This window comes from Choloepus didactylus, chromosome 19 (assembly GCF_015220235.1).
Source record: "Choloepus didactylus isolate mChoDid1 chromosome 19, mChoDid1.pri, whole genome shotgun sequence".
NCBI classification, from domain to species: domain Eukaryota; kingdom Metazoa; phylum Chordata; class Mammalia; order Pilosa; family Megalonychidae; genus Choloepus; species Choloepus didactylus.
Genome location: NC_051325.1, coordinates 34,442,948 through 34,458,929, shown reverse-complemented (window position 1 = coordinate 34,458,929; position 15,982 = coordinate 34,442,948). Strand labels below are relative to the sequence as shown.

The following is a 15,982-nucleotide window of genomic DNA, read 5'->3' as shown; positions in this document are numbered from 1 at the left end:
CTGTGGCTATTGAGCACTTACAAATGTGGCCATTGCGACTGAGGAACTGAAATATTTTTATTTAACTTAAATATTAAAAGTAAAGCAGGAAAAACATTTTTTCCCCAGTAAACACAACTTAACTGTTTTGGTAGGACTACCTTTTTTTTTTTTTTTTTTTTTTTTTTTTTTAAATCATCATTTTATTGAGATATATTCACATACCACGCAGTCATACAAAACAAATCGTACTTTCGATTGTTTACAGTACCATTACATAGTTGTACATTCATCACCTAAATCAATCCCTGACACCTTCATTAGCACACACACAGAAATAACAAGAATAATAATTAGAGTGAAAAAGAGCAATTGAAGTAAAAAAGAACACTGGGTACCTTTGTCTGTTTGTTTCCTTCCCCTATTTTTCTACTCATCCATCCATAAACTAGACAAAGTGGAGTGTGGTCCTTATGGCTTTCCCAATCCCATTGTCACCCCTCATAAGCTACATTTTTTATACTGTGGTAGGACTACCTTTAACATTAAAAGTTTAATGTCCAAACTGAGAAGTGCTGTAAAATACACACAAGATTTCAAAGGCATTAGCATGAAAAAAATTAAATACCTCATTAACAGTTTTCATACTGATTATCTGTTGAAATCATAATATGTTGGATATAGTGGATTAAATAAAATATTAAAATTATTTCATCTGTTTCCTCTTACTTTTTTAATGCAGTGACTAGAACATTTTAAATTACATATGTAGCTCATATTGTGCTTCTATTGGAAAGTACTGGTCTAGAGAATTGGGGTTTGGCCACCCTAACTGTGATAAGGTCCCCAAATCTGGGGGCCATGCCTAGGGTGTGGTTCCAGGATCCATAACCACAAGTGTGAATGAGGTTGGCAAAGATTGTAAAATATCCTAGGACATCAGGGGCACTGGAGCCAGTTGCTCCAGGTTCAAATCTCAAATCTGCCTCAAACGAAGTGGGTGGCCTTGGATGAGCACATCACCTTGACTCACTCTTCTCTAGAATGGCAGCAACAGTGCCCATCTCACAGCCCTTAAGTGCCCTGTGTTCCTACCTCTGGGCCTTTGTACTTACTGTTTCCTCTGTCTCCCCCTCATCCCTTCTCTTCCTTAAGATCTTAATTCAAACGTCACCTTCCTGATGAGCTCCATTGAAAATAACCACCCCACCAGTCATGATAGGCAACAAACTTCTCCTCTTTTATTCAATGAAATAAATAAATGGTACACAATCTATTTTAAATGATCTTGCTTGTTGACTTTATTTTCTTGATAATGGTCTGTCTCCCCACTGAATCTGTGAAGGCAGGGATGGGTCAGTCTTGTCACCACCGAGTCCCCAGTATTTGGAACAGGGCCTGATGGAGCATGCCACAAAGTTAGGAATTGATGAGCAAACCCAGCCCAGTGTGGTCAGAAGAGATGGTCAGAAAGCAACCACCCCACCATTCCATATCTCCTACCACCATGGTACCTTCCATCTTGTTCATCTATCCCTGGCAGGGGAGTCACCAGGGTTAAAAGACATCCGAGGTCCCCTTGGTATGTCCTGGGGAGTTCTGAGGCACAGGTGAGCTGATGTCAGAGGTTCAGGAACCAGGGAAACAGAGGTGACTCTGCCTCATCTCCCAGCTGGATTCTGCCAGGAGGAGTTATTTTTTTTGACACTGGGTGAATTTAGATATCAAGACCCAAAACAGATTTCTAAGAAGGATGCTCTCAGGGAGGCTGCACCAACAGCAAATGGCACCAGCACCCTTGTGGCCTGGGTTCAAGTCTTGTTGTGAGTCTCTTCCCCTCTCTGAGCCTCTGATGTTTCCCCTTTATTTATGGAGCACCTACAAAGTGCCCCACCCCCGCTGTTCCAAGCCTTTTGCATGTATTAACTTAGTCCTCACAACAGTCCTATGAAAAGAATACTTTATAGACGAGGAAACTGAAGCAGGGTTTTGAGGTACACAGCGGGTGGGGCGCGGTGGGGTGCACACTTAGGCAGGATCACGCTAGGGTGCTTGTCCCTAACCACTAGGCAACACTGCCTCTGTCACCCACTGAAGTTCAGTCTTCTCCTGGGGCCCACAGTGGTTCTGGTGAGCCCAGAATCGGCTCCCACTATCAGCCCTTAAGCCTGTGAGTCTTTGCAAAGCTCCTGGGCTGCTTTCCAATAGCTGAGCCTCGGGCTGCGCCTCAGCGGAATGGGGACCACGGGACTTCCTGCCCAGGGTTTTCATAGAGGTTTAATAAGGCAATAGTGGGAAAACTGCCATGGTCTGTTCTTTATCTTCTCAGCACCATCCTGGAAGGGAAGGATGTTCTTTCCATGACACAGATGGAGAAACGGAGGCTCAAAAAAGCAAGGTGGTTTTTGGGAGGCGAGCGGGAGAGCCCGTGGCTGGTCTCTGCGCTCAGCCCTGGCAGGCGGGCGGGGTAGGGGTGCCCCGGGCAGAGGGCGGCCCGCAGGGGCGGGGGCGGGGCGAGCTCGGGCGGTGACCTCGCGGGGCGGGGCGCGGGGGATGGCGCAATCCCAGGCCCGAGGGCGTCAGGCGGCGGCTGATTAGCTCAGGTTTACATCACCCGGCCCGGGAGCCCGAGTCCGGCGTCCGGCGCTCACCAGTCACACAGGCGTCCGGCTGCTGGGGACCCGGGCCGGAGCTCGATCGGGACCCGGAGCTCAGCCGCAACGGAGCGGCCCCCAGACCTCCTGGGGGTGCCCTGGCGGCTCTGAGCTCGGGCGGCGCCAGGACCCGCGCGGGACGCGAGCGGAAGGTACCCGGCGGGGTTCCGCGCAATGGACTTGGCCAGGGGGTGGGAGGGGGTGCCGGGCGTAAGGGGGACCGGGAGCCTCTGGGCGGCTGAGAGTGGCTGCGTGTACACGCGCACACACACACACACACACACACACGACTTATAACCATCTCAAACCCGACCGTCCTGGGAACTCCTTAGGCTGAATGTTCCCACTGCGTCTCAGGTGACACGGTCCCGCAGGGCGTGGGGTTACCCCAGTGTAGCCGAGTCCGCCGGGGGCGAGTGTGCACACCCGCGGGAAGTGGCAGCTGTGATCCGGAGAGAGGGAAGCAGAGCCACGACCCGGAGATATCAGGGTCACATCCCGGAGAGATGTGTGGGGTTGTCTGTCTTTTGTGTGAGTGTGGGGTGGAGAAGTTGCCTTGTTCGTGGCGGAGACCTGTGTGTGATGAGTATTGCGGGGGGGGGGGGGGGGTGGTAGTTAGGGAACTGGGGGGCCAGGAGTAGAGTCTGTATCTGTGGATGTGTGTCTGTGGGAGAGGGGCCTGCGGGGGTCTATGTGACGGTGTGTCTCGAGGATCTGTGGGTCTCCATGTATGGTAGGAGCTGGGGAGAGGGCTGGGCAGCAGGTGGCAGGTGTTGGCTGTGCTGCGGGCACGGCCAGACCAGGGCTGAGGTGTCTTGGAGCTGCTAATGGGACGAAGCGCTGGGTGCAGGGCGCTAGGTGCCTGTGCAGGGCGGTGGGAGCAAGGGTGCAGCGCGGGACGCGAGTGCGCACCGGGCGTGCGCTGCAGGAGTCCACCTGGTGGGGTGGCTGAGGGCTCGCAGGTTGGACTGTGCACGTGGGTGTTTTGTTCCTATGCACCGTGTGTGCTGTACCTGCAGACTCTGGGATGTGCGGGGCGAGGGCTGAGGTCCTCCCCTTTTCCTGGCGCTGGGGATCTACCTCCTTCCCTTTGCCTCACCCCTCTCCCAGTCCCAGAACCACCCCTCCGTTTCCGCTGAACTTTCTGCCCCCAGACACCCGCCGCCCGCCACTTCCGCTCCCACGGGAGAATCCGGGCTGGGAGAATCCGGGCTGCGGAAGGCTCGTCAGGGCTCCCTACCGCGCGCTGCCCTGGGGTTGGACCGTGGGTGCTTGCTTGTTGGTGGTGTGAGAATTCCGAGGAGTGTGCTGTGTGCTTGTCTGTGGAGGCTGAGGGGGGTGTGCCCCTCTCTGCTTTGTGTGTCTGGCTGCTTGGAGGAAGTGTGTTTTTGAGGGCTGTGTGTACACCTACCTGTCTGCCCTGGGTGTGTGTGAGTGTGTTTTTTGTGTGATCCCCACCCCTCACCTCTCCCCAGAATATTAGGGACTGTCTCCATCCTACAGGGAAGGTTCTAGTCCTGTTGTGTGTCCTGCAAAGTCTCTTGCTTATTTAGAGACTGTTACCCCATCTGTCCAACGGAGCTATCCCAGGCCCTGCCAGGCTCTGAGCCAAAGCATCCTCGGGGGCTGATAAGGCCACAGGGCAGAGTGACTTTGGGGAGTGTCCTGCAATGCAGGGTGCAAAGCATTTACACAGTCAGGTAGCATCTCGTTTGACTCTCAGACAGCCCTGTGAGGTAAGGCTTGTCACCCCAGCCTCATCCCTGGGGAGATTTGTAGGACTTCCAAGAGGAGCACTGATGTGCATTCAGCTATAAATAATAATGCTAATAATAATAATAGAACCACAGTAGTGACCATTTCCAGACATCTACCCTGGGATAAGGGTCATGATAAACTTCCTTTGCGTTTCCATTCCATCAACCCCCAAATCCTGTGGGCTTTGCATCACGTTCCCATTCTGCAGATAGAGGAACTGCAGCTCAGAAAGATTGAGGAACTTGCCCAGGACCACCCAGCCAGGAAGGGGCCAAGCCAGGATTAGAACCCAGGAATATCTCACTCTAGCCACCCTGTTATGCATTCGTATCAGGAGGAGATTATGGCCTTTCCCCGATGGAGGGCTCCCTCCCTTCCAAGGCAGCCTGTGCATTTGGGAGCAGTGTGGTTAGAGAGGTGGGTCTCCGGCTGAGAACTGACTCAGCGATGTCTTCCCATTAATCCTGCCTCCAATTGTAGGGAAGGTCTTTAACAGGGCTGAAGACTGTGTCCCTCTAACCCCTCATGCCTGGGCCTTCTTGTCCTCTTCTGGGTCTGAATGGGTGGGCAGTTGGGGTTTGGAGAGAACCTTCCCATCCTGACATGCGCTCACATCGCCCTCCTCCACCCACTCAGGCAGCTGCACAGCTGGGCAGGTGGCAGTTCTCTCCAGAGTTGAATGAATGAATCTTGAGGCCTTAGAGAGACTCTCCTCCCGTTTCTCACCTAATGTTAAACTGGAGCACTCAGTCTGGTAGACTAACTCTGCATGGGGGACCCTGCGTTTCCAGTAGTTCTTGGAAAACCAGGCCCAAACAATGGACAAAAGTCACATTTGAGGAAAGAAATACACTGTCTGTTTTGAAATACCCAAGTAACAACTGAATGCAGAATCTTTATTTTGGAATTTGAAATGGAAAATTCCCTTGTCTCCCTTCCAAATCCTTTCCTCCCTAGGAGCCACTGTGGCTAGTTTAGGCTGGGTCCTTCCAGGCATTTTGCTATATTTTTACAGATACACAAATATATTGGAAAGATCTCCAGGGTGAACTGTTAAGTGAAAAAAAAGTAGTGGAGAGATGGACTTGATGATAGGTGAGCGGGAGGGAGGCTGCCCTGTCTCTGTTGAGTTTGTAGCATGGGCATCTATTGTCTATGGAAGAGAGGAGGGAAAAAGGAAGGATGATGAATGAATGAAGTATGTATTGGATGTACATATGAATGTATGCACTGAAATGGATAAATCAAGTAAACAAAGCAAGCTGCTGAACAATGCACAGAAGACGATCTCATTTATTGTTTTGTCTTGTTGGGGATACATCATTGTATACTGTTGGGGTTTTTTTTCTTGCATAAATGGGGCAATATATATTCTTTTTTTTAAATGTAAAATCATTGTCTGCACATAGTTCTGTGTTTTGCCTTTTTCGCTTAATAGATTTTGGAGTTTGGTCCACAATATGTAGAGACATTCCTGGTCCTTTTTACAGAGCTGCGTAATATTGCATTCTTTGGGTGCACTGTGATGTTTTAACCAGCCTCCTTTGGGGTGTTTCCTGTCTTTTGATAGTAGATGCAAGGCTGCAATGAACAACTTTTCACATGTGCATATTTTGCAAGCAGTTTATCTGGAAGATAAAGTTGCAGAAGTGGGACACCCAGTCAAGGGTGTGTGTATTTGTCATTTTAAAACACACTGCAAAGTCACCCTACCTAAAGGCTGTGCCGGTGTGCCCTCCCACCAGCAGAGCAGAAGGGGGTCACAAAACAGCCTCCCCTTAGCCCCTTTCTCCCCTTCTTTCTAGATGCCAGCCACCCCTCTGGATGCTCCTGTGGGTGCTCTCACCAGGAAGAAGCGGATAGAATTGGACGATGACCTAGATGCCGAGTTTTCCAGCAGGAAACGAGCTCAAAGTGGGCCCCAGCCCAGGGAGGCCCCTTGCTTGCTGCCCCTGAGCCCACCCCCTACCCCAGTTCTTGCACCTGCTGTGACCACTGCCTCCCAGCTCGGGCCCTACATCCTCCTGGAGCCCAAGGAGGGTGGCCGGGCTTACCGTGCTCTGCACCGTCCCACAGGCACCGAGTACACCTGCAAGGTCAGTCTCCCAGGGGCTGTGCTCCCCCAGCAGTGGGGGAGATCTGGAGGGAGCTATCGCTCCAGAGGATTGCCAGGGGGCTGGGGATGGGTGTTCTTACGTTTATTTTCCCTGGGTTTATTAGGGAAGCAGGCAGTGAGCCCCAGCTCTCTGTCAGGCCTTGGGCTGGGCTGAGACCAGAGCTCTGACCCTGATGGTGCTGGGCTGAGACCAGAGTGCTGACCCTGATGGTCCCGGCCACTGAGGAATTCACGTTGTTGGCCTTGTGTTGTGGTAAATGTTGTGGGCTGATATAGGGGGCTGTGGGAGCACAGAGAAGACTCTGCTGTAGTCAAGGGAGGGGATGCCTCAAAAGGCTGAGTAGGAGTTAGCCAGCATGAAGTGGGAGAAGGGAGTTCCAGGCAGGGGGAACAAAAAGGTTTTTTTGTGCAAAAGCCTAAGGCCACACAGAGCATGGCACCTCAGAGAATCAGAAGGACTTATTACAGCTGGAGCGGAAAGGGTGTGCAGGGAGGGGTGGGAGTTGATGCTTGGCAGTGGCTGCTTGTTGAAAGCATTAGGCAGGTGCTTCCAGTGGGCTGTGGGGGGCCACTGGAGATGTTTGCACAAGAGAAGGGTCAGGTACGGTAGATGTCAGAACACAGGCCATTTTACAGATGGGAAGGCTGAGGTCAAGGGAAGGGAAGGGCCATGCATGAAGTCACAGACCATCAGGCCTGGCTCCTGTGGCAAGATTAGGGGTAGAGAGGTCTGAGAATTCCTGTCAGGAATCAGGAGACAAGCAGGACTTGCTGAGGGCCACGCCCAGGTAGGGTGTTGGCAGGTCACAGCCCAAAAGGATAGAGGTGAGAATAAAAGCATAGCAATAGGCCTCCCACCAGGTATTATGGTGATCGCTTAGTATGCACGATCTCTTTTAATCTTCATGCAGCCCATGAGGTGGTTACCATTATTGTGTCCATTTTGCAGATAGAGGACACTGAGGCTCAGAGAGTGTGGTTACTTGCTGCATAACAGAGCCAAGAGGTGTCAGAGCTGGGATTGGGCCCATGCCAGCACGAGTGTTTCTGGCAGTGTGGACTGTGCTGCCGGGCAGGTTTGCCCCCAGTGGGCAGGGTAAAGGAGGTGGGGGAGACCCAGGTCCACAGGAAGGGGCAGAAGGACACCTGGTTTCCCTTGAGGAGGCACAGAGAGGCAAGCAGGAGGTGTGCCTCCAACAAGGAGCAGCAGCACCTGGCTCCAGCTCCTGCAATAGGGGTGCAGGGAACTGGGGGCGATCCAGACATAGGGTCCAGCCCCCAGCCTCCCCTGGGCTCTGGGCTGCCTGAACTCTGGGTCCCCTTCCTGCAGCTTCACAGATGACAGGTCATTCCAGTTCCCACTGGAGAGGGAGTCCATGCCAGAGGAATGACCAGAGCAGGCTCAGGCAGAAGCATCATGCTTTCCCATGGACCCAATTACCAGAAACATTTCGGGGAGCCCTCTGGAACACGCTCAGCCCCAAGCCAGGGTGAACCGTGGGGGCCGAACCACCATTTCCAGGTCACCCGGGGTTTTCTGGTCAGTGTGTAGAAAGGTCCACACCCTGTCTTTGTAGATGATCACCTTATTCATTAATCAACAAACCTTCACTGAGCACCCCTATGTACCACCCAGTGTGCTGTGGTTTAAAAATAGGCATAGTTCTGCTCTTATCAAGCTGATGTTCTGGTGGGGGAGACAGACAATGAACAAGTGAAAAAGGGAAAATATGTGTCAAGTGACCATAAATGCTGTGGATAAAAATGAAGCTGGGACAGGGAGAGTGGGGGACAGGGAGCCAGGGGGTGCAGGATATGAGCTCAGGTAGGGAGGTCCGGGAAGACCTCTGAGGGGTGACATTTGAGCAGTGGCCTGCGTGACTGAGGGAGCCGGCCGGGTGGGGATCTAGGGGAGGAGCACCCAGGGGCAGGTACAGCAAGTGAGGGAAGCAGGAATGTACTTGCCCCAACTAAGAAAAGGAAAAAAATCTCTGTTTTTAGATTATTCCCTCCATGCCACTCCAACTATTTTACTTTTTTCTTCACCTACTTTAAAAAACAATTTCATGGATTAATTATGCATATGCTATGCTTTTCTTTTCCCCCCCTATATTGCATAGCCAAAAAGGACATGCAAAAAAGGGTATAAGGTCAGGTGAATCAGAGTGAGCGTTTCGGCTCTGCATGGGTATGGCTTCCAGCAAGTCAGTCCTCTTCACTGACCTCAGTTTTCCCATCTGTAAAATGGGACACGCTTTCCAGGGCTATGGTGGGATTTCAGTCTAATGTCCATGAAGCCCCCATCACTTTTTCTGCCAACCTCACCACCCTCCTCCCCTTCCATCCTATTCCAGCCACACTGATCCTCAGCTGTGTTTCCAGAGCAGGACAAGCTCTTTCTTGCCTCAGGGTCTGTGCACCGCCCGTGCCCTCTACGTGGAAAGCTTACCCCATGGACATCTCCAAATCCTTCAGCTCACTTCCCTGGAGTCCCTTCTGGACCATGCTTTTCAAAATCAATGCCCCCTCCCAAAACACTCTCAATTCCAGCATCTTTTTTTCTCCCTTTGCAATGCTTCTGAGAAATTGTAAGTCTTCAGACTGTTGGCTTGTTTACTGTCTCCTGTGTTGGACTTTGGGCACCTGAAGGGCAAGGATGATGGCCAGCACTCAAATTAGATCCCCCCTGGCTGGCACAGGTAGGCAGTTGATTCATGCAGGCTGAGTGAATAAAAGAACCACAGTGGGTCTAGGGACTGGTGGCTACCGTGATAATCAGTGTTAGGAAGGCGTCTGCATTATCCACTCTTCTGGATTTCCCCTGCTTTGAGGGTTGTTTTTCTGTTTGGGTTACCTATTCTTTTTCAATTACCTGAAGTTTAAGCCCATATAAGCTAGCAGTTAAAAGCACAGACAAAGGAGTGCATGGGTTCAAATGCCGGCTCTGCTGCTCGCTGGCATGTGGCCTCTAAGTTTCCGTGGCTATAAAATGGGGTGAATCATGGTACTCACTTCCTAGGGCTGCTGTGGAGGTTGAGAGCCTCGGGGCCTCTTGGCTCAGTGCCAGCACATAGTAGGTGTCTAAAGGGTGTCCAAGTCCAGCCCAGGCTGCCTGGGGTCCCCACCTGTGCTCACACCCTGCTCCATCCACAGGTGTACCCGGCCTGCGAGGCCCAGGCCGTCCTGGAGCCCTACGGGCGCCTGCCCCCCAATGAGCACGTGGCACGGCCGGCCGAGGTGCTGGCAGGTGCCCAGCAGCTCTACACCTTCTTCCTGCGGCCCCGTGGGGACATGCACAGCCTTGTGCGCCGCCGCCACCGCCTCCCCGAGCCCGAGGCCGCTGCGCTCTTCCGCCAGATGGCAGCCGCCGTGGCGCACTGCCACCAGCATGGCCTCGTCCTGCGTGACCTCAAGCTGTGCCGCTTTGTCTTTACCAACTGTGAGAGGTGAGTGTGGCCACAGACACACCCAAGAGGTAGGCCATCATGGGGAAACTGAGGCCCAGGAAGGCAATGTAACTTATGCAAAAAGTGAGAAGCTTGGACTAGCACCCATGGCCTAGTTCCCTGGAGAAAGTGGCCCTAGTCCTGCTGGAAGCCTGGTCAAGCATTGTGTTTGTGATAAAATAATAGCCGACAATGAAGAACATCATAGTGCACGGTTTGGCCTGGATCCTTACACATAGGTGGCGGTCCCATATGGTAGGTGAGGAAACTGAGGCCCAGAGAGGTTAAGTAACTTGCCCAATATCCCACAGCTGAATACATAGAGCTGGGATTCCAATCTAGATCTGACTCCAGAGCCTGTAGTCCTCATTCACTGTAAGCTCAGGACACAGGCTGGGCTGATTGCTTATTCTCCTGACCCAGGGTCTCTGGGCTCAGTTTCCCCATGGATAGGGGAAAGGGCTGGACTGTAAGGATGTGTCCAGGGTTCCAGGGCCCCAGGCAACAGCCAAAATGGGTCCCGAGGTTTCCCATGTGAGAGCTTTTTCTGTGAAACTGAGAATCGATGATTTTTTGTGAGGAGAGAGCTCCCCATACTGCTTCCTGCTGGAGAGTTGGAGACCAGCATCCTGCCCCTCCCCAGATTCCTGGAGTGGGTGGCATGTGTCAGGGAAGGCCCCAGGCCACCAGGTGCACTCAAGCATCAGTTTACAGCAAGATTTTTTTTGCAGGGGGAGGAGGGTGACCTCATTGCATTTTTCTTACTTTTTAGTTTGAAATAATTTAGACTTTCAGAAAGGTTGCAAAAATTGTTAGAGTTCCTATATACCCTTCCCCTAGTTTTCCCTAATAGTAACATGTTACATAACCATAGTACAATGATCAAAATGAAGAATTAATCTGGGTATAATACTTTTAACCAAACCACAGATTTGTTCAGATTTCCCTAGTTTCCTGTTCCATCCAGGATCCCATCGAGGATCCCCACTTGCATTTAGTTGTCACTTCTTCTCAGTCTCCTCCGATCTGAGACAGATCCGCGGTCTTTCCTCATCTTTCATGAATTTGACACTCTCGAAGAGTAACTGCCAGTTATTTTGTAGATGGTGTTTGCTCATGGTTACGTTGAGGTTATGCAATTTTTGCAATGATAACACGGAAACGATTGCCCCTTTCAGTGTATCAGATCAGGAGATACATGCTGTATCTCAATATGTCAGTACTATGATGTCAACCCTGACGTCTTGGTTAAGGTGGCACCTTCCAGGTTTCTTCACTGCGGCACCTAATTTTCCCTTTGAATTAGGCAGGTACTTTGAAGCTATGTGTGCCAATACCCTGTTTCTCCTCAAACGTTCACCCGCTAATTTGAACAGCCATTCATCTCATCTGCAGCAGTTATTACTGTGGTGTTTGCCTAATGGTGATTTTCTATTTTCTTCTTTCCTTTTTCCATTATGATTTTATATTAAAAACAAACATGCCTTAAATAGAATATAAAATTGATAATGATTTTTTAAGCTAATATGCAGCTTGGGGTGGGGACAACACCCCCAGACTCCCCAGAAGTGAGCAACTGTTTTTTTCTCTTTTCAAGGCAATAGTTTGAGAAGAGGGACTGGGGAGTCAGCAGGCCTGGGTTTGAATCCTAGTTCTGCTTCTCACCTGCTACTTGGCCTTGAGCAGTGGCTTCCGCTGCCTGGGCCTTGTGTTCTGGTTTGCTAATGCTGCCATTTTGCAAAACACCAGAAATGGATTGGCTTTTATAAAGGGGGTTTATTTGATTACAAAGTTATAGTCTTAAGGCCATAAAGTGTCCAAGGTAAGGCGTCAACGATAGGGTACCTTCACTGGAGAAAGGCCATTGGCATCCAGAAAACCTCTGTTAGCTGGGAAGGCATGTGGCTGGCATCTGCTTGCTCCCAGGTTGCATTTCAAAATGGTGTTCTCCAAAATGTCAGCGTCAGCTTTCAATGGCTGTCTTCAAAATGTCTAAGTTGCAGCACTAAGTTCCTTCTGTTTGTCAGCCACTTTATATGGCTCCAGTGATTTAATTAAGACCCACCCTGAATGGGTGGGGTAACACCTCCATGGAAATTATCCAATCAAGGTCTTGCCCACAGTGGATTGAGTCACATCTCCATGGAAACACTCAATAGGTTCCAACCTAATCAACACTAACACGTCTGCCCCCACAAGATTGCATCAAAGAAATGGCGTTCTGGGGGACAGAATACATCCAAACCAGCACACCTTGTTTCTTCGTCTGGTCAATGGGCCAGTAATGCTGACTCCACATGACTCCACAGTGCTCTGGTTCGCAGGGTTGGTTCACATTCACAAATCACCAGGAGGAAGGATAACAGCACTGGTAATAGAATAATTAGACTAAAGGAATCTGGGGTGCTCTTTGAGGTTTGTTAAAAGCAGAAGTCACAAATGGCAGGCCACAGACATGTTTTATTTTTGCCCTGTGTGCACGTTCATTTGTGCTTTTAATTGGAATTGGTTGCCAACATTTTTAAAACTGGGACTTTTCTGCCAAAATATGGATTTCTGCCTTCTCAGGGGAAAAAAATGGGAATGAGGGGCTGCCTTGAGCCTACTTAAGAGGTTCACAGCGCTCCCTCAGACCCTGAGAGCGTGGTTCAAATCCCAGCTCTGTGCCCTAGGGCTGTGTGACTCCTTGGCTCCCTCATCTATAAATGGTGTCTTACTTACAGGTTAGAGAGGGGATAAAGTGAGATGTTAAAATGAGAGGTAACGAGCTTAACCCAGTGCCAGGCACACAGCGGCTGCTCAATACATAGACTGTATTGTTGTCAGCCACGCCCTTTTAGGTACGGCTTGTGCTGAGACTTTTGGCACAGTCCCTGCTTCCTATTTCTGTCATTTTATTACCTGCCTGGGCTCTTTAAATTTGTATGTGATTTAAGAGAGGCTTAACCCCCGTAGGTCCTTCAGCACCTCCCCGAGGGACTCTTGGGAAATGTTCTCCTCTCCTGGTCTTATTCAAATTGAATTGGTCTGTGACCTTGGGAAGTGACTTAACCTCTCTGAGCCTGCGCCTCCTCAATTGTCAAATGGGATGAGCTGCGCCATCCTCACTGGACCGGCTCATGTTTGTCAAATTCTGCAGGTGCTTGGGAAGTGGGCACCATTGGGGGTGATGGAGTGGGGTGGTGGTGTGGGGGTCCCAGCTAGGACCTGACCCCTCTGCTTCCCCCTGGCCCCAGGACAAAGCTGGTGCTGGAGGACCTGGAGGACGCCTGCGTGCTGACCGGGCCAGATGACTCCCTGTGGGACAAACGCGCCTGCCCAGCCTACGTGGGACCTGAGATCCTCAGCTCCCGGGCATCCTACTCGGGCAAGGCAGCCGACGTCTGGAGCCTGGGCGTGGCGCTCTTCACCATGCTGGCCGGCCACTACCCCTTCCAGGACTCGGAGCCCGCCCTGCTCTTTGGCAAGATTCGCCGCGGGGCCTTCGCCCTGCCCCAGGGCCTCTCAGCCCCTGCCCGCTGCCTGGTCCGCTGCCTCCTTCGACGGGAGCCGGCTGAGAGGCTCACAGCCACAGGCATCCTGCTGCACCCCTGGCTGCGGGAGGACCCACTGCCCCTGGTCCTGTCCCGATCCCACCTCTGGGAGGCTGACCAGGTGGTCCCTGAGGGGCCAGGCCTGGAGGAGGCTGAGGAGGAAGAGGGAGAAAGGGAGGTGGGTCTGTACGGCTAGGGCCACCCTACTAGACCCTTGGCCACAAACAGTGGATTGAGTTTAGGATGTCTCCAAGCTTTCCTCCTCCCCTTTGAACCGAGTGAAACCTTAAGTGCCTTCAAGGAGAGAGAAAGGAGGAGGTGTGTACGCAGTGTGTGCATTCCGCATGCCTGTGCACACATGCTGGTGCATTCAGCAGGTCCTTCTTGGTGTTTACCGTGGGCCAAGTCTTTTTCTAGATGCTGGAAACACATCAGGGAACAAAAGAGACAAACCCCCTCCCCTCTCAGAGCTGACCTACTGGCCTTCTTGCACCACCAGCACTTTTCCACGCTGCGTGTGTCTGCGCTGGGCACGCTCAGCACCCACGAGTGTCGGCATCCCCTTGGGCTGGTTCTCAGGCTCCTCCGTCCGAGGACAGTCCCTTTGACAGGCACCCCAGCTGCCTTTGAGTCTTGTACCTTGTCCAGAGAAAGGGACGCACCCCTGTGCCAAAATCTCCAGGCCCCTACCTTGCAGCTTATGACTCCAGAGCCCAGGACGTGCTGGGAACTGTGCTCCCAGCTCCTCTCTCTGGATCAAGAGATTCTTCCTCAGGCCGAGCCAGGGATTTGGGCTGGAAGAACACGGATCCAAACTGTGAGGCCGGTCCTCATCTAACTCAAGGAATGGCTTGGACTGAGGGTCCAGGCCTGTCTACCTGGTGGCCCCTGACCTGAGCACTGGGCTGAGGGACAGGATTAGACGGGGTCCTGCCCCTGGCTACCTGGAGAGTACCGGGCCCTCTCCTGGGAACACTCAGGGTTCAGGAACCCACATCAACACTATGGGTTTTGGATACCATGAGTGCATCTTTCTACCTTGTGCCTAATAAAGGATGAAATCCTTTTATTCCTCCAGGAGATTTCTTCTCTCTTCCCTTCCCCATCGTTGATCAGTTTTCCCTGCCTCCAAACCAGCTCTATGGGGAAAAGCCAGGAGTCTCTCCCAGCCCAGTGGACTGTGAGAGCAGAGTCCCCACAGCCAGCAGCTCCTCCCGCACTCTGTTTCTTCTGCAGGCTGTGGTGCCTCCATTGTAGTAATTTTGGCTGCAAGTAAAAGAAGCACTGAGTCAAAGTAGTTTAAACCAGGAGGAAATGTATTTTCACCCAAAACAAGAATTCAACCAGTTGGGCGGGCTTCAGTGCTGCTGATTCTGCCCTCAGAGCTGTTAGCGAGGACCCCAGTTCTCAGACTCTTTCTGTCTCTTTGCGCTGTTATCCTTGGTGACTGCCAGTGTGTTGGCTACAGCCGTCCCAAGTGTCACATGGAGAGATCCATGGCCAGAAGAAAAGGGGGACATCTCTGAGGGTAGCATTGTAGTGCTTAAGAACTTGGATTCTGGAGCCAGGAATTAAATCCTGCCTGGAATTTAATCCTGGCTCCAGCACTCACTAGCTGTTTGACCCTTGATAAGTTTCTTCACCATTCTGTGCCTCAGTTTCTTTATTTGTAAAATGGGGCATAATTGCACCTAACTCGTGAGGACTGAATGAACTACTTTATGTAGAGCCCTTGGAATAGTGACTGGCGTAATAAGCCCTCAAGAAGAGTTTGTTGTTGTTTTTTGAAACAGTAGCTCCTTCATGGGATGAGGCGAGTTATCCTAGAGGCACTGACAGATTTTCCTACACATCCCATTGGCCAGAACTGGATCACATGTCCTTTCCTGACCAATCACCCACAAGGGGAATGCAATTACACTTATTAATTAGGGAGATCCTTGTGCTGCAGGTGGAGCAGCCTCCCTGAGGCTCTTGCTGATTGTGGGAGGGGAGGTACCTCAACAAAATCGGGTTCTGAGATGGGGGGGTTAGGGGAGAATGGATGCTGGCGGACAGCCAACAGTGTGCACTCTAAGTGATGATGACCAGAGATCTGAGTAGCTGAATTCTGGATAAACGTTTGTTTGGTAGGGCATGCTGGATAGTGCCTTGCGAGGGGCTGCTTATATCCTTTAATAGCTCCCCGTTGCTCTGGACACAAAGTTCAGAATCCTTACCACAGCCTCAAGGCCCTATGTGATCTGTGCCTTGCTGACCCCTCTACCTGCCTCTGAAGCTTGCTTCTTTCCTCTCACTCATTCTGCTCAGCACAGAATGCACCAAAGCTCTCCCCCACAGCAGGGCATTTGTACATGCTGTTTCCTCCCCAGATAGACTCTTCCCGCCCTACCTCCACCTTCATACAGATACCAACTACCCATTATTCAGATCTCAGCTCAAACCTTCTGTCTTCAGAGAGGCCTTCCCGTCCTACCACTGGGCCACCTTGCCCCA

The 15,982-nt window shown here is 51.5% G+C and overlaps 1 protein-coding gene across 1 annotated transcript; it reads left to right on the top strand.

Annotated features, from left to right (window-relative positions):
• The first annotated feature begins 2,559 nt into the window (after positions 1-2,559).
• TRIB3 (tribbles pseudokinase 3) lies at positions 2,560-14,561 on the top strand. The gene is made up of 4 exons (XM_037812272.1): positions 2,560-2,785; positions 6,197-6,487; positions 9,661-9,953; positions 13,190-14,561. The coding sequence occupies exons 2-4, from the start codon at positions 6,197-6,199 to the stop codon at positions 13,680-13,682; spliced, it is 1,077 nt and encodes a 358-aa protein (XP_037668200.1). The 5' UTR covers positions 2,560-2,785; the 3' UTR covers positions 13,683-14,561.
• Positions 14,562-15,982: the final 1,421 nt, after the last annotated feature.

Coding starts and splice junctions, on each gene's coding strand:
- TRIB3 (XM_037812272.1), top strand. CDS start 6,197: ATGCCAGCCACCCCTCTGGATGCTCCTGTGGGTGCTCTCACCAGGAAG. Junction 6,488..9,660: donor GCACCGAGTACACCTGCAAG/GTCAGTCTCCCA, acceptor CTCCATCCACAG/GTGTACCCGGCCTGCGAGGC. Junction 9,954..13,189: donor GTCTTTACCAACTGTGAGAG/GTGAGTGTGGCC, acceptor CCCTGGCCCCAG/GACAAAGCTGGTGCTGGAGG.